Below are 18,014 nucleotides of genomic sequence, written 5' to 3'. Positions count from 1 at the left end.
ACCCCCCAACAAATAAGGAAGCTGCCTGAGCATAAGGAAGTGGGAGGCCTAGCCCATGCCCTTGACAGGGAGTTGGTGGGACTGACCTACGCAGGCTGCTGCTGCCCCAAACTCTGGAGGAATGGCTCAAATTTGCCTAATACCCACCCACCCCCATGGCAGATGCAGGGCATACCCTCAGGATGACTCACCTGGGCACGGCTAAGCTGTGCTGCTTGCAGCTCTGGGAGGATAGCCCCTACCTGAGACTCTGACAGGCCCCGCAGGAACTCCACCCCCATGGCTGGCACAAGACCCCGCCAGGATTGCAGTTCGTGGGAGCCCACCGAGGAAGGCAGGAGCTCTGCCAGGGCATGGGCCAGCTGGAAGAAGAAGGAGGAGGAGGAGGAGGAGAAGAAGAAGAATAAGGAGAAGGCAATGGCAATGGCAAGTCAGATGAGGTGGTGGCCTAACCAGGGGAAGGAGCCAGCTTTGGTAAAGGAGGCTTCAGTCCTGGAGCAGAGGAGAGTTCTTCAGGTTTGCTTCCAGTTGGGAGAGCATCACCAGAGCTGGATCTCTGTGAACAGTAGCTTGCCCCCAGAAGGAAGCTGAGGGACAGTGGGGAGAAAAGTCCTCAGCAGCACTGGCCCTAGGCTCAGCTCTGCTGTGCCCAAGAGAGCCTGGTCCTCTTCACCACTCACCTGCCCATGAGGGTCCACCACCCCTCTGGCCACACACTCCAGGAGGTGCTTCTCGATAGGCCCCCACAGATCTTGCAAGGGGGAGATCAGACGCAAGTCCCCAATGCTGAGGAAGCAGGTGAGAGCCCCGAGCCTGTGAGGATGGAGGAGGGGGCACAGGAAGAAGTGGGCTGTTGGGACCTGCTCGCTTGGTGCTAGCCACACCCCATGTAGGCCTGCCTGCTGTTCTAGACCACAAACTCTGATACTTCTGGCCGGTTTTTGCTCCAGATACGCAAAAGGTGATGCTCCTCCCCCTCTGAAGAACTTTTGCTCTTTCAACAAAGGTCCAGTTCATCGGAATCCAGTTGGGGAGAGTTCCTGTTGCCATCAGCTCCTGCTTTTGGGCTTCCCACTGGGGCATCTAGATGGCCACTGTAAGAAGAGGATGCTGGACCAGATGGACCCCTTCAGCCTGACCCAGCTGCTGCTGCAGGGCCCTTCTGAAGTTCACATGTTCTGTACACCCCATGTGTCCACAGACTTTGAAAGAGAACCATGTGGACAAATAGCTTTCCATCTGGGGTTCCTCAACTCCTGCTGCCATGATGCATCTTTGGGGATATAACTCCTGTCTGGTCTAGCAATAATGATGTCCCCGGGGTCACCTTTGGCTTGTATCTTGAATGCAGCATGCCTTGCTCTCCCTTGGACCCAAAGCCTTGGGAGGAAATCTCTTCCCCTGTGAACTCCTGCCTTGAACAGCTGCACCCAGCAATAAGTGGGATACCCTGGGACACAAAATCACCCAGGTCAGTTTGCTCCCAAGCCTTCCTCCCCACCGCTCACCTGCACATCTGCTCCTCAGTGCTCTCATGGCTCCTGTTGAGCAAACTACGTGCTACATGGCGCCCTTGAGCCAGGCCCAGCTCAGCCTCCTGCCAGCCATTCATCAAGCTCTGGATCTGGAGGGACACACCAACATTTAAGCATTGTTTGACAGTGGAATGGACTGCCTTGGAAGGTGGTGGACTCTCCTTCCGTGGAGGTTTTAAAGCAGAGGTCAGATGGCCATTTGGCATGGATTCTTTAGCTGTGATTCCTGCATTGCAGGGGTTGGACAACATGACCAACCTTCTAACTCTACAATTCTATTATTTTATGGAAGCACCATCCCTAGCATAAGTGGGTACTCTCGGGCATGCTCAACCCCCCCTCTGGGGTTCCAGAGGGTGCACCACCAGCTTCCAGTCCTGTAGGGAGGGGGCTGGAGGCAGGGACTGCACCTTCTCACAAAGGGTTTATCCCCACAGAGGCAGATGAGAGCTTGCCCAGCTTTCCAGGGGCAACTGAAGGAGATGCCCAGGACACCCACCCCGGCTGCTCTCAGCCTCTGCAACCTGGTCCCACCTGCTGCGGTGTTAGCTGAAGGAAGTGACCAAGCGGCAGGTGAGGAAGGAGAGGCTGGAGGCTTTGAAGGAACTCCGGGGGCCAGGAAGGGACTTCACCCAGAAGGTGCTCGGCCTGCAGGAGGCGCTGCACTAGGGCTCGTTTTTGTGCCAGCGTCATCCGGGCACTTTGGCTGCTAATGATGGCCAAGCTGAGGGTTGGAGAGGAGAAGAAAGAGGCCACGTTAGCAAGAGAAGTTCCTCCACCCCTCACCTGAGAAAACTATAGGCACACAGACCACATGCTGAGCGAAGGACTACCTGGCCTGATGCCAGGCATGAGGCTAGGGGGATGGGCACAGCCTAGGAAGACCAACTTAAGAAATGCTTCAGGTGAAATGAGAGGGCCCGGACACACCCTGCAGTAAGAGAGGCTGGTTGTGGCTACTCAGAAGTGACAGAAAGGACATTCTATTCTGACCACCCCTCCACAATAGGACCGGAGGGTAGCAACATGAGAACAGGCCTTTCCTTCAGCTCTCCCCAGGAAGGCTCACCTAGCACCATCATTATTTATCTTTAGGCACCAGGCAAAAACTTTCCTCTATAACCAGGCATTTGGCCTTGAGCTCTCTGTGACCTTTTAGAAGTAGGTGGGATGTTTCTAATGTATTTCTCCTTCCTCTTGGTTTTAATGGATCTATGTGGGATTTATTGTCTATTTGGTGGGTTGTAAGTCACTTTGGGTTGCCCTGGGCATGATAAAGCGACTGACAAATTTGATAAATAAATGCTCAGGCACCATCTCTCCTGAAGGTTTCCTGCCACAAGACTGAAAGTGGGTTTGGGGACTAACCCCACCTTAATTAGGACCTGGGGCTAAACTCAGAGGGGTTCAACTGGGCAGGGAGGACCTGATGGCTCTGGAGGTGGTTTGGGGAAAGATGCCCCAGGGAGGCTTGGGCCAAGCCATGCAGGCACCTGGGGGGACCACTCACACGCTATCGTTGGCCAGCAAGGTGGATGGCAAGCGCAGGATGTCCGAGGCAGCCATGAAAGGGACAAAGTGAGAGAGGTAGAGGAAGAGTTGCGGGGTTGGCTGAGGGAACTTGCTCAGGAGCTGGGCGGCCAGTGACTCCACTGCCCGCTTGTCCCATGGAGGCGCCTGGTGGAGGGAAGCAGAGGGAAAGGGAGTCCCCTTGGAGGGGTTCACAGGGCAGCTGTCCTCCACGTGGGACTCTCCAGGCGCTGAGGTCTGGAGCTGCCAACCAGCACCTACATTAAACAAATACCTCCCTTTCCATATGGAGCCTGGTGGGCATGTCAAAGCTTCACAGGTGCACAGGTGCTGCACCCCAGATCAAGTCCAGCCCTTCTGCCACAGACCTACCTTCATCTGCAGGTGATCCCAGGAGCAGTGCAGCAGGGCCAGGAACCTCTGAATGGCCTCACCTTCCACTGACCACAGCAGCCTCTGGACAACCTTATGGGGCATCTGCAGGTATTCCTGGAAAAGTGGGAGGGAGAGGAGGAGGCAAGGCAGCAACAGCAGTGGCACTCCCTTCCCTGCCCCACTGGGGCTGCTGCAAGGGAGCCTGAAAGATGGTGCAGGGAGGCGCCTTGGACAGGAAGGAGGGGAAAGGGGGAGAGGTCAACCTTGGGGTTGGAGGAGGAAGAGGAGGAGGAGAGGTGCAGCTTTGCTCCAGGGACCAGTATTGGGCCAAGGAAGGAGTAAAGTGGCTTCAGGACCAACAGGACTGGAGACTGGGATGGAAGGAAGGTACCTGCATGAAGAACTCCAGAGCTGAGATGTTCTCCTCCCTCTCCAGCAGATTCCAGAGCAAAGGCTGCAAGGAGGAGAGAGAAGAACATAAGAAGAGCCTGCTGGATCAGGCCAAGAGGGGTTTCTCTAGGCCAGCATCCTGTTCTCACAGTAGCCACCCAGATGCCCCAAGGGGAAACCCACAAGCTGGACATGAGCGCAAGAGCCCTGTCTCCTCCTGCAGTTTCCAGAAACTGGGATTCAGAAGCATCATTGCCTTAGTCCTCGTGGCCAGTAGCCATCAACAGGCCTCTCCTCCCATGATTTGGTCTAATGCTCTTTTAAAGCCATCTAGGTTGGTAGGTGAGAGTGAGACAGGTGTGTAAGATGCACCATGGAGAAAAGTGTTAAACCTTGTTTTCCATTGTATGCTGAACAGAGAAGGAGCAGAGTGCTTGATATAGTTTGCCGTGATAGTATGTGGTCCACTAAATGTTCCCTCAATGGGGGAAAATAAGTACATTTTAGTATTTCTTGATGATTTTTCAGGGGGTTGGGCTAGATGACCCTTCAGATTTTTTACAATTCTATGATTCCGTGAAACTGTCCTGGAAGAGGAAGAGACTGAACCCGTGATCTGACTCACATGAGTAACAAATGGTAATAACTAAACAATATATCCTCTCCTCATATCTAAATCCATTCATGCAGCCCAGAGGGTAGACCCCTTTCTTGGGCTTCCCCAGTGTGTTCCCCTAGGGCGGGGACACATTCCTATCAGGCATTCCCCCTGTGGCTATGGGCAGTAGCATCCCCCATCCTCCTCCTGTCCCCAGAGCATCACCCACCCCAAAGCAGTTAAGCAGGTCTTCCTTGGTGGCCGGATCCAGCTTGCCTTCCTGCAGGAACTGGCTCACATCCTCCAGGATGCTCAGGGAGAAGTTGGCTTGGAGAGAAGTCCCAAAGGAGCTGTTGGCCAGGAGGCTGGAGAGCAGGAGAGCCTGGCCCAGCTGCTGCCTGGCTCCCTCTTGCCCCACTTTGCCAAGGGCAGGAGAAGCCAGCAGGAAGTCCAGCAGCCACAGCAGGTAGCCGGCGCTGGGAGCCCACTGGGAAGAGGAGTGGGGGGGCTCTTTGCACCGGGCCAACTGGGATACCAGTGCTGTCAGGAAGGCCGGCGCATCCTGGCAGAGCTGCGGGGGCAGTGGCAGCACCCCTGGGAGCCACGGGAGGGAGCAGCTCCTGTCCTGCTCAGCAGCCAAGCAGTGAACCCGCACCCAGGGGTGGGCCAGCTGCAGGGCTTCCAGTAGGGACTCGTTGCTGCACACAAGCTCCTGGAAGCTCTGCAGGTGGGCATCCCCACACTGAGCTAGGAAGCTGGTGTTATGCAGCGCTTGGGGGCTCCAGGCCCTGGCGCCACACCCTGCTGCTTCCGTGCTCTGGCGCAGAGAGGCATTCAGCCCAGCCCCTTGGGCCAGCGGGCTGTGGCAGAGGGTGCCCAGCCACTGCCTGGTGGCATCAGAGACTTCCCGCAGGCTGCTGCTGCTGCTGCTGCTGCTGCTGCTGCAGAGGTTTTGGGTCCAGAGAGTCTGGTTCTCCATGGAGAGGCAGGTCCAGAAGTCCTCCTGGCCCAGCAGAGGCCTGCTCAGAGCCTCTGAGCAACGGCTGGGCCGGAAGGGCATGGAGAGGTTGGCACAGAGCTCCTCCACCAGCTCCTGGTGGGGCCCAAGGTGCAAGAGGACAGAGGCATTGCCACACACTGTGCTGTTGAACTGCTGGGGGAAGTACTCCTTGCAGGCTCGTATCCAGACCGGGTCGCCCTCGATGAAGGAGAAGTACCAGGTGGTGCTGGAACACAAGGCCTCCAGGTCCGGCGGGGGCCGGTGGGGCTCTTTGGAGCCATTGAAGAGGGTGCAATACAAGTAGATGGTGAAGTTGGAGATTCCTGGCAAGCCGGGGATGCTCTCGTTGCAGGCGGCCTCCAGGACTTCTGCCTGGGAAGGGGGCTCGGCAAATGCTCTCCGGGGGGCTGGAGGGAGGGTCTCGCTCACCCTGTGCCCTCCCCCAGCAGGCAGCAAGCAACTGGGCACCGCGGGAGGCCATGGGAAAGAGGCCCTGGAGGCCAAGTCCACACGCAGTGTGTCCCAGCTGATGTTGTGTCTGATTCCCCTGCGAACAGCAGAGAAGAAAAGGGTCCACCACTTACCAGGCACAAGATGACTCAGTGCCATACCAGAGGTCACTCAGCAGGGACCAGCAGGGCAAGCCAGCAGCAGCAGCAGCAGCAGCAATAATAATAATAATAATAATAATAATAATAATAATAATAATAATAATAATAATTTACTATTTCTACCCCGCCCATCTGGCTGAGTTTCCCCAGCCGCTCTGGGCGGCTCTCAATTGAGTGCTAAAAAAATACAGCATTAAATCTTAAAAAACTTCCCTAAACATGCCCCCAGGGTCCTGCCACAAATGGCCCTCTGCCCAGGTCACGGCCTGGCAGCACTACCACCCCTTCTGAATGTCACTCCATGCCATGTCATACCCCATGGCCTTGCCACCCTTTGCCCAAGGAACAACGAAACTCAGCCCATGAGTAACAACAAGAACAGCATCACCACCACCCAGCGCAGGGAAAGGAGGCTGGTCACCCCCTTCCAGGACATTTAAGAAGGGCCTGTTGCATCAGGACAAAGATCCAACATCCTGCTCTCACAATGGCCAACCAGATGCCTGTGGGAAACCAGTAAGCAGGATTCGAACACAAAAGCAACACTCTCCCCCTCCTGCGGCTTCCAGCAGCTGGTATTCAGAAGCTGTCCCCACAACCACTTACCACAGCAGCAGCTGCTGCAGGCTTCCTAGGGACAGAGAAGAGGAGTAGTTAGGGTTGTGCCCCCCTAGGAGGCCTTGCCCATCTCTCCCTCCCCTTGTGCCCTCCCCACCATGGCTTGCAGCCCCACTCATTCACCTACCTACGGAGCACTTCCCATCTGGGTCAGGCTGGGGGATCCCCACTGCCTCTGAAGCCTCAACTGCCAGAAGGCCTGTCACATACAAGACCCTCCTCCGGAAGCTGGTGACGAGGGTGGGGCCTGCCCTTTGCCACAGTGTCTGCCTCAGCTCCTCCAGTGTCTCCCACAAGATGTTGCCCTCAGAGTCTCCTGCCGATTCCTGCACTTTCCCGCCTGTGCCTGGCTGCTCTGTCCGGTACAGGGTCTTTAGGAGGCTGGGTTCACTGCAATTGCCAGGGGGCCTCTCTCGGGGGGTCGCGGGCACCAGGCCAAGGGGCTTCAGCTGGCCATGAGTGGGGGCGAAGCCTGCTGGGTGAATGTGCAGGAAGGCTGTCCAGCCAGTGCCCTCAAAGAGCCGGAGTAATTGCCCCAGCCAACTGGCATTTGCTTGGCACCCACTCTGCCCTGTTGGGGGGCAAAGGGACCCCTGTGAGCCAAGCAACCCGGAGAGGATGGCCTGGCCCAGGGCTTCCATCAGGCTGCTGAGAACCTCCCAGCCCTGCTGCCCATGGAGGTGCTGAGGGGGGTCCTGGGCCCAACTGAGGAGGAGGCTCAGCAAGTCCTGGGCAAAGCTCAGCCACCCATCCCAATGCCAGCTGCCTCGTCGCCAGGAAAAGAGGATGTCCTGGAGGAGCCGGCGTCCAGAGGCTGCTGGTGAGAGCGGCTTCTCGGCGTTGGGTGGTGGCAGCAGCAGTGGCAGCAGGAGGCTCTCCCAGGACTCCGGGGCTTCCTGCTCCTCCTCGCCCTGGAGATACAGAGAGATGTTGCGGAGGAAGCTGGACAGGCGGGATTCAGGGCTCCGGGCCTGGGGAGAGAGAGGCTGCCTGCCCCACAGGGACTCCAGGATGAGGAGAAGGGGGTGCATGTGCTGCTGATGTGCCGAGCCTGGGCTGGGCCCGGGAGAAATAGAGCCCTCTTGGCGCTGCTCTCCGGGAGGTGCCAATAGCCCTGCCAAACCCTGTCGCAGGTTTCTGCTTGGCTCCCCCGCTGCCCCTGCTGGAAGAAAGAGGACAGGGGTCACCAGCCACGGCCAAATGCAGGAGGCCACTTGCATGCCCACACACAGACCCTTGACTCCCCTCCCTGCTACGCCCCTGTACCTGGCAGAGGATGTGTCAGCAAGAAGAGCCCCCAGAGGCCCCAGAAGAAAGGGGCCATGCTGGCACCCGTCCCATGCGCACAGCGGCTGGGCCCAGGGAAAAGGCGGCTGCTCCGAGAGGCTTGAAATAGGAGCTGACACTGGAGACGCGGTGCTGGTCCTGCAGAGCCGATCCCTTTCTGCCATCCAGAGCATTAGTTACATCCAGAAAGGAAAGGAGCCCAGCCTGACATGCAGGAGAGGAGGGTCCAGCCACAGGGGCAACAAAACCCCCACAGGCTGGCAAGGAGCTAGGTCTCCCTACCCTTAGACCCTAGAGGGAAGTCGCCCATGCTGGGGGATGGAGCCCTGCCATCTGCCCTGTACTCACAAAGGTGCCCTGATGAGACAAGGAGGCTCTGCAATCCCATCGCCTGGCTGGGAATGAGACCCGTCTGCCAACCTGATCAGCTGCTCCATGTGGAATTGGGGAGAGGGGATGCACCATCTTGCCCTTTGCATAAGAGGGCAGAATGCTGTCTGTCTGCTCTGGGATACAAGCTGCCCCAGCCCCTGGATCTGCTTTCTGCTTCCTCAGATATCTCTTTCTACTTCTTAGGCAGCCACTCTGCCCCCCTTCCATGCTATGACAAACTATGGAGTCCTTCAAGATGAGGAGGCCTAGAGGCCACTGGGGCGCTCTCTTTGATAAACCCAGAAAGTAACAGTGGGAATTGAGATGGTTCAAGGGTGCCAGGCTGTGAGACCAGAGCTATAGGATGCTTCATGCCCACAAGTGTGAGCCCAGGCTTCTGCTGTTTCTAGAGATTTATGGGAGGTGACCCGAAACTTCTGGTGCACAGAAGCCCCACAGGAAGCCCAAACACCACACAGAAGGAGCTCCACGAAACCAATGTGCCTGTTTAGCTTGCTGGTGCAGCTACCCTGCCCTCTCCCTCCCTCCCTGGTAACCTGAGGCTTGCCCCACCATCCTGACACATCAAGGGGAACAATGGGGGCTTGATCCATTATTTATGCCTTGGGTATGAAAACAGTATGGGGCCTGTCACTCGAGGAGGAGGAGGAGGAGGAGGAGGAGGAGGAGGAGGAGGAGGGAGACAGGCAAAGTTGCCTGTGATCTACAGAAAGAGGAAGAAGCTGGAACTTCGTCTCCTGAGCTCCAAGGCCCTGTGCTGATTCAGACTCAGCCAAAGGCCAGTCATCCCAGAGACCAGTGCTAGTTCCAGCCCCTTGGGAATCCCCTTTGGAAGACAACTCAGCTCTGCAGAAAGCCCCTCGTCCCATGTGGGTGTCAACTCCTAGACCCCTTGAGAATGGGCATAACCAAGGGGGGGCAGGGGTAAGGTGCTCCCCTAAAGTAAATCAATAAAAATACTTAACTAATGGAGGTTCTGCTCCCCCCCCATGAAGCCTGCCCCCCCAACATAAATCCTAGTTATGTCCATGCCCCTAAGGAGGACTCACTCTTTCTACTCTGCCTAGTTTTAGGGGAAGCTGCTCCAAATGCCAGGAATCCAAACCAGCAATGCCCTCAAGCACCTTGGGTAAAGTGTGCCATTTTCTGTAAAAAAAAATAGTCCATCTCCATTATGTATGTTACAAACGTTGTATACTGCTTAGTAGAACAAATCTAAGCAGCTTACATTTGAAAACTGTAAAAATACAAACTACAGCATTCAAAGAGAGTCCTTAAAAACCCAGGGAAAAAATATGCATCCTACAAAACCAATCAGTGTGCAAAGCAAAGAAATTGAAGAGTTGGAATCTGGGAAAACTTGAGTAAACATACATGTTTTTAAGAAGCATTTAAGGGTCATTGCTGTCTCCAATTCTCCACCTCACAAGTTGTGCGCACAGTGGGGGTTATCAGGAGAAAGCCTCTTTCCATGGTGTCAGCAATATGCCCCTCACAGAGCAGCCAGCAGGTCTCTTCAGGAGATCTTAAAAACTGACTCAGGTGATACAACTACTTGCCACATGCACTGTCCTCTGAGCAGTGGGCTGGAGAGGGGGGGGGGTATTTAACACAGTTGGTGCCCTGTGATTGGGTGCAGAGTTTGTCTATTGTGATGGCCTGGGCATGGAGTGGGGAGAGGTGGGTCCAGTACTTAGTTGTGTTTGCTTTCTGTTGTGTTCAATCAGTGGTTGGGTGGGGGTGGCAAATTCAGAAGTGCAGGGTCCCTTCATGATTGTGACAGTCATGCCCCTTCTAAGATTAGAAAATAATCCTATGATTATGCAATAATGAGGAATACATTGCAACAACCAGTATAGATTTCCATGTGTTGCTTTCCAGATAAATGTACACCAAATGTACACCAAATGTACGTCTGTGCACGTACATGGGCAAATACATTCAATACATTCCTTTGGTGTGTTTTAAGTTGTGCTTCCTGTGAAGTTCCCTTGCACATAACAGAACTTGCAACCTGTTCTCTTGAAATGGAAGCCTGGCTTGTCTTTTCAGTGTTCCTCTGCCCTTGACTTTGGAGCACACAGTGGCTGAAAAGCTCCTCTTTGGAGCTGAAGGGGCAGCTCTTGGAGGCTGAAGATGGCAGCTACTCTGCTGCAGAAACAGGAAAGGATCTCTGACTCCAACTCCAGACCAATACACCACTCTGCTCAGTGGGTGCCTTTTAACATATGCCACCCACTCTGATGTGGGAAACCTGAATGGAGATTTAAGTGGCATAAGATTTTGTATCAGCAGAGTTGCACTGCAGCGTTGTAGTGGCATAGCTTGTTTGGGACAGAGCACCTGAGACCCTCCAGTTTAACTCCCAACTGCTCAAGCTAGCATGTCCAACTATCAGGGGTGATGGGAGCTGGAGTCTAGCAACATCTGCAGGGCCACAAGTTTCCTGTCTCTGTATGAAGTGGTGGAGATGTATCTTAAGTTGCACTAACACAGAGGTGCCTTTGCTGTAGCTCACAAACTGTCAAAATTCCAGTACAGTCATACCTCAGGTTACAGGTGCTTCAGGTTGCGTTTTTTGGGGTTATAGACCTGCCAAAACCCAGAAGTACCAGAACGGGTTACTTCTGGGTTTTGGGGGTCGCGCATGCACAGAAGCACTAAATTGTGCTTTGCGCATGAGCACCGAATCGCAACCCACACAAGCACAGACGTGCCACTTCGGGTTGCAAACGTGTATCCTGCATGGATCATGTTCACAACCCGAGCGTCCACTGTATAGGATTGTGCCTAAAGTCTACAAACTAATAGATGCAACAGAGTAAATTCCAGTGTACAAAATGATAACATGTTGGAAAAGAAGAAGTTTTCACCATCACCACAAAGGCTCCCACAAAGTAGGCCTAGCAGACCTCTCTTCTGGAAAGAAGTACCAGAGGATGCATTAAGGACTCCCTTTGCTAAATGGAGTCCACACCCAAACAGGACAGAGAGCCAAACAGCCCTCATCTACTTCTGAGGGTTCCAAAGTCACGTGGCCACCACCACTGCCTTGGACTGAAGCTTCCAATGGTCCTACAGCCCACCCAGTCAGATTTTCTGAGAGCCTTCCATGACTCATGTTGCAGTCCGTTGCACACTCTGGAGGAGGCTCTTTGGCCCTGCCAGCAGTCAAGGCTGGGCTAAAGGTCAAATTGACTCAGCTCAAGGCAACTCTCACCAACCCCCAAGGAAGCACATGGAAGATTCAAGACAAATAAAAGGAAGTCCTTCTTCGCACAGCTGTGGAACTCACTCCAATAGGAGTGGCAGAGATGGATACCAACTTGGATGGCTTTCAAGGAACATTAGATAAACTCACGGTAGTCGATAGCTATTATTGATCGCTACACTCTGCCTCCATGGCTAAAGGCAGAAACTGCTGAAAACTGCAGGAGGGGAGATTTGCTAGGGTGCTGGGTTCCTGCTTGTTGTTTTCCCATTGGGGGAATCTAGTCAGCCACTGTGAGAACAGAATCCTGAACTAGATTGTCCACGGGCGTGATCCAGCAGGCTCTCCTTATGCTCTTAAGATGGCCAGCAAGGGCAGGAGGGGAGGGGGCTGTTCTGGCCCTGCCTGACGTCTCCCTCCCATGGGGGCCTCTCGTAGCAGAGGCTACGGAACCAGATGACGCCCCCTTGCCTCCGCCCGCCTCTGCAGCTACTCCCATAGCTGTCAACTTTTCCCTTTTCTTGCGAGGAATCCTATTCGGAATAAGGGAATTTCCCTTAAAAAAAGAGAAACGTTGACAGCTATGAGCTACTCCTCTTGTCCATAGCTCTGGCCAGCGGGTGCCAAGGGGCCAGAAGAGAGACGCGTAAGGGAGACCACCTTTGCTCCCGGGGTCAAAGTCCGCTCCCCCGTCATAATTTCCCCCTCGGGAAGCTGCTGAGAAGTGAGCCCGCAGCCACGCTCCCGGCCTTAGCCTGGTCACGTGGGCGCGAGCCCCGCCCCCTAGGCGGCAGTCGACCAATCGCCGCCCACCAATGGGCGGGACCCATCACGTGGCGCGAAGGTTTAAATACCCCTCGGCGTGGGCGGGGCGGGGCGCGTGGGCCAGGCTGCGCCATGGGCTCGCTGCAGGTTCTGAAGCTGGGCTGCCTGCTGGGGCTGGCGCTGCTGCCGCTTCTCTGCGGCCTCCTGCCTGCCGTCCTTCTCAGCCTCCGGGGGGCTGGCGGGACCGGTGAGTGAGGGCGAGAGCAGGGCAGAGCTGGGCGGGGGTCGCGGCTGGGCTCCTTCCCCCCCCCCCATCTCAGCGCTCGCTTTTCTTTCTGCCTCCGCAGGCTTCTTTGCGCGCTGGCGGGGCGTCCTGAGCTGCGCAGCCGGTGGCGTCTTCCTGTCCGCTTGCCTGCTGGACATCGTGCCGGACTCGCTGGCCGACCTGCGCGAGGACCTGAGCCAACAGATTCCCCCGGTACCGAGCGGGGAAGAGTAGGGCGGGATCAGGACACTGTGACAGGCCCGGAGGGTTGGAGCCGCATCACGGGCTGCAGCCCCCGAATAAAAAAATGGGGAGCGGGGCTCCAGCGAACATCTTGCTGGCGCTGCTGGTCGCCGGAGTCCCGCTGGCCCTGCCCGCCCAGCTTTTGCGAGACAGCATGTGATGGGTCTGAGCTGACTCACACGCTCCGGAGGGGAGGGAAGAGACCGCGAGATGTTGACTGGACAAAGGCCTGAGTTGCTCTCAGATTTGCCCCATGCCCTGTGGGAAAGGTTAGGTGGTTTTCAAATGGCTGCTTACCTCCCCTCCATATTAAGCACACCAGGGCTCCCCCGTAACCTTCTGAAAGCAGTAGCCAAGCTTTCCTTTCACTGAAACCTCTCCTGTTTAATTCCCAAGATAGGGGTTGATGCAGCCCTGGGTAAGAATTCTCAGGAGCCCAGAGGCTCTGGAGCTCCTTTGGTGGTTTGGCCCACCTGGCTCCAGGGGAGACGCCCTTGGGTGGGCGTCGGGGCCTCGAGGGAACGGTTTCTCTCCTAACCTGATGGTGCCTCCCTTTTCTTCCCTGCCCCACAGCTGGACTTCCCGATGCCCGAACTGGTCCTGGCGCTGGGCTTCCTGCTGGTCCTGGTCCTAGAGCACATCATCCTGGCCTGCAGCGAGCGGCAGGGGGATGAGGCCTCCCTGCCCCTCTTGCCTTGCCCCTCTCCCCCACACGGCGAAGAGGGCAGCCTGGCTGAGCAGCAGCAGCAGCCACGCTTGGAGGTGGGAACCCCCCACTGCCACATGGGGGACACCAAAGCACCCTCCTCTTTCCGCTCCCTGGTGCTGACCATCTCTCTCTCCTTCCACTCGGTGTTCGAGGGCCTGGCGGTGGGCCTGCAAGACACAGAATCAAAGGTCCTCCAGCTGGCTGTGGCCATTCTCCTCCACAAGACTATCATCGCTGCCAGCTTGGCCCTGCTGCTGCTCCAGAGCCGCCTCCCCCTGCGCTGGCTGGCAGCCTCCATCATCACCTTTGCGCTGATGTCCCCTCTGGGTGTGGGGCTGGGCATGGCTGTGATGCAAAGTCCTGACACAGGCGACAGTCCCACCATGACCCGGAGTGTGCTGGAAGGCGTGGCTGCCGGGACCTTCATGTACATCACCTTCCTGGAAATCTTGCCTCAGGAGCTGAACGATCCTGCCAGACGCCTGCTCAAAGTCCTTGCTGTGCTGCTGGGTTTCTCAGGGATGGCTGGCCTGCGCTTCTTGGGCTGAGGGCCAGCAGCTGAGTGGGATGCCCTTCCCTGCAGAGATGGACGCTGCCAGGCTTGGCTTCCCAGGAGGCAGCTTTTTAGAATGAAGGGGTGGTGGCTTCTCTCCTCCCTTTTTCCCCTCTTCCCAAGCGGACACTGATAGGCTGTGCCTTCAAATGTTTTTATTAAAGATCTGACCACTTTATAACTCTTTGGAACTAAGGCCTTTCTGGTTCTTATTTGCTCTTCCACCTCACCCAAATTCCTGTGACAGTAAGACTCACGTCATAGTTCTGTTCTTTGCTCAGGTGATAAGAAATTGCTTTGGTCTTTCCTCTCAGTCCCCCACAGCAATTGGGAAGACAGCTAGGAAAGGGTAATTGGAGCAGGGTGTGTTTGGCGACCCCAAACCAGATAGGGCCACAGCACCCCCTGCTGGGAAGATATGTAGGCAGCTGCCAAATATAGCTTGGTACATTTACTTTTGCTGGCTGTAGCTCTTAAGAGGGTCTCTGCCAGAGAAACTGGTTGTTTTCATTGCCCACTACCGGATCATTTTAGCTGAAGGTGCTGCTGTGGTTTGAACCTGTGACCTTCTGCATGCAAAGCACCTGCTCCACCATTGGGCTGTGGCCTTTCTCCAAAGGCTTTGCTTCTGACATGTTTTCAACTAACATGGGGGAGTTTGCAACCAGTTACTAGCTGGAGAGGATGCTATACTTGTTTCTGAAACCAAAAAGGCAAAGGGTGCAGATACCTGAAAGGAAACATTTCTAGCTGGGCAGCATGTGCAAGCAGCACCTCATGAAACTAAGTGAGATCAGAGTGTTTTGCTCAGCTCTGACTCTTTCCTTGAAGTGGAAAGGGAGCCATTTGTGCCTTGATAGACTTTTGGCAGAGTTGGGCTCCTGTCAGCACCAGATGATTGAACCACTGGCAGAAGAAGAGGAGTGTGGGGGGAGCACACCGCCCCCAGAAGCGCAATCCCGGCAGGGTGCCATCGTGGCTCACCTCCCCCCCCCGCGTGCGCTGGGTGCCACACCCCTGGGACATGCGCCACATCCCTGCGGGTGGCACGTCAGCTCCACCCCCACCTGCTCTCTGCCCCCCCCCATGCCGGAGCATGAAGCTCCGCCACTGGATTGAACTGTAGGCGCATCAAAACTGTACACTTACTAAAGGTGTTGCCAAACCTACATGTGTACCTGACTGTACTTTATGTGGCATACATATTATAAGAGTGATATCTGGGATTTCAAACATGGAACTCCCTTGCCATGTAGTGGGGGTATATTGTACTGTAACTTAACTTGCTTTATTACCAGACTTTTTTAAAAAATCACAAATTCCACTACCAATTTGGACTTTAAAACAGCAAGACGTTAATGGTGAAATGTGGGTTAGACAATGTTACTGTTAGGGTGGATTTGTAGCTGGTTGACTAACCAAAAGAATGCACACCAACAGTTCCTCATCATCCTGGAAAAGTGACAAATTGGGTGCCACAGGATTTTTTCCAGGGCCCAGTGTTGTTTGATATCATTATAAATGACTTGAATTAAGGAATAGAGGGGGTGCTCATCAAATTCGACATCAAACTGGGAGGCTAATACCTCATAGAATCATAGATATGGAAGGGACTCCAAGGGTCATCTAGTTCAACCCCCTGCAACACAGGAATGTCAACTAAAGCATCCATGACAGATGGCCATCCAGCCTCTGCTTAAGAACCTCCAAAGGAGGAGAGTACACAACCTCCTGAGGGACACCATTCCACTGTTGAACAGTGCTTACTGTGAGAAAGTTCTTCCTGATGTTTAGTCAGAATTTCCTTTCTTGTAACTTGAAGCCATTTGTTCATGGGTATAGGGCGGTATATAAATTTGATAAATAAAATAATAAACCATCTCCCCTCCAGGCAGGAGAAAACAAGCTTGCTCCATCTTCCACGTGACAGCCCATAGGAAATTTGAAAATGGCTATTGTATCTCCTATCAGTCTCTTTTCCAGGCTAAAGTTACCCATCTCCTTCAAATGTTCCTCATAAGGCTTGGCTTCCAGACCCTTGATCATCTTGGTTGCCATCCTCTGCACAATAGAGAAAATCTCAGTAGGGACAAATGTACAGTTCTACACCTAGCAAGGAATATTCAGTTGCACACTATATAGAATGAGGGACATCTGGCTTGAAAAGGAGCGAGGAGTCTTGGTAGATCAAAACCTTAGCATGCATGAGTTAACAGTGTGATCCAGCTAGTGCAATACTAGGCTGCATCAGCAGAAATCTAGTGTCTAGATCAAGAGAAGTAATAGTGCTGTTCTATTCTGCCTTGATCAGACCCCATCTGGAGTCCCGTGTTCAGTTCTGGCCACTACAATTTAAGGAGCATATTGAGAAGCTGGAACATGTGCAGAGGAGGGCAACCAAAATGATCTAGGGGCTGGAACCCAAACCTTATGAGGAACAGTTGAGGGAGCTGGGTATGTTTAGCCTGGAGAACAAGAAACTTGAGAGGTGATATGATAGCCATCTTCTAATATCTGAACATGGGTGTTCAGGGGACACAGGTGGTGCTGTGGTCTAAACCACTGAACCTAGGGCTTGCTGATTGGAAGGTTGGTGGTTCGAATCCCCACAGCCGGGGTGAGTTCCCATTGTTCGGTGCCAGCTCATGCCCACCTAGCAGTTTGAAAGCACGTCAAGTGCAAGTAGATAAATAGGTACCGCTCCAGTGGGAAGGTAAACAGCGTTTTCGTACGCTGCTCTGGTTCGCCAGAAGCGGCTTAGTCATGCTAGCCACATGACCTAGAAGCTGTCTGTGGAAAAACGTCAACTCCCTCAGCCAGTAAAGTGAGATGAACACCGCAACCCCAGAGTCGTCCACGACTGGGCCTAATGGTCAGGGGTCCCTTTACCTTTACCTTTAATATCTGAAAGGTTATTACATGGAAGATGGAGCAAGTTTGTTTTCTGCTGCTCTGGAGGGTGGGACCCAAAGCAAGTGACAATAAAAGAGATTCTGATGAAATCATAGAATCATAGAATCATAGAGTTGGAAGAGACCACAAGGGCCACCGAGTCCAACCCCCTGCCAAGCAGGAAACACCATCAGAGCACTCCTGACATATGGTTGTCAAGCCTCTGCTTAAAGACCTCCAAAGAAGGAGACTCCACCACACTCCTTGGCAGCAAATTCCACTTATATTAGCAATAACTTTCTGAAGGTCAGAGCTGCCAGAACATTTTGGGAGCAATGGGTTCCCCATTTACAGAATAAAAATGTGTTTGTATAGCAAATACAAAAAAAGGCAGGGATGGTGAAGGACCACTGGCCTGTAGACCATGGTTGCCCCCCCCCAAGCCAAGGTGGCATCAGGTAGCATTGGTCATACATACAGGGTCCAGTCCAGGCCAGGTGCTTTCCCACTGCAACCAAGATGGCAGCAGCTGGTGACATCACAGCTTCTTCCTCACATGATCTGATATGATTATCAGGGATGGGACAACTGGTATCCCCCATCATAACACTGGGCTGGGGAGAAAGGTTTAAACCACTCTGCTGTGCTGAGCATGAAAACCACTCCGTCCCTGCTTGATTCTGCTAGATGTGTGAGGGGTGATGTGTGCAAGCATGTGATGGCCAGGCTCATTGCTAGTCTCTGGTGGTGATGCAATGGGTTGACATGGTCCTGTTCAAGTGCCCCTCAAGTTAAGACTTGCATTTGTGCTAGCAATTGGCTAATGAACAGGTGCATAATGACGTGTTAGCATAAAGCTGGAGTTCTTGTTCCTCTCAATTCCGTGTCTACACGTAATCCCTTTTCAGGGAGGGCAGCCACTCTAAGTCAAAAGTTTGCCTCCTCTTCAACCAATATGTACACGTTGCATTGCTGAGAATAGCTAAAGGAATTGCATAACAACAGGGCATGTGCAGTCAAATGAAATGAGCGCCTTCAT

General features: G+C 54.1%; 1 protein-coding gene across 1 annotated transcript; it reads right to left on the bottom strand.

Moving 5' to 3' along the window:
* Window positions 1-80: 80 nt before the first annotated feature.
* LOC309329605 (uncharacterized protein) lies at window positions 81-14,068 on the bottom strand. The gene is made up of 11 exons (XM_081840546.1): window positions 13,360-14,068; window positions 6,785-7,819; window positions 6,646-6,670; window positions 5,858-5,975; window positions 3,832-3,894; window positions 3,438-3,554; window positions 3,046-3,212; window positions 2,070-2,259; window positions 1,509-1,624; window positions 681-813; window positions 81-362 (listed from the first exon to the last, which is right to left on the bottom strand). Exons 1-11 carry the CDS (start codon window positions 13,961-13,963, stop codon window positions 87-89), a joined length of 2,844 nt encoding a protein of 947 aa, XP_081696672.1. The 5' UTR covers window positions 13,964-14,068; the 3' UTR covers window positions 81-86.
* Window positions 14,069-18,014: the final 3,946 nt, after the last annotated feature.

Source organism: Podarcis erhardii (assembly GCF_964252035.2).
Source record: "Podarcis erhardii genome assembly, chromosome: 14".
Lineage (NCBI taxonomy): Eukaryota > Metazoa > Chordata > Lepidosauria > Squamata > Lacertidae > Podarcis > Podarcis erhardii.
The sequence above is the reverse complement of the archived record's forward strand: the minus strand, read 5'-3'. Positions and strand labels throughout refer to the sequence as shown.

What these genes read in the sequence shown, in the direction of transcription:
- LOC309329605 (XM_081840546.1), bottom strand. Translation starts at nt 13,963, where the DNA reads ATGTACATGAAGGTCCCGGCAGCCACGCCTTCCAGCACACTCCGGGTC. An exon ending in CTGCAGCAGCTGCTGCTGTG is followed by an intron (nt 5,976 to 6,645) that starts GTAAGTGGTTGT and finishes TGCTGTTCGCAG; the next exon opens with GGGAATCAGACACAACATCA. An exon ending in ACTGAGGAGCAGATGTGCAG is followed by an intron (nt 814 to 1,508) that starts GTGAGCGGTGGG and finishes CCATCCTCACAG; the next exon opens with GCTCGGGGCTCTCACCTGCT.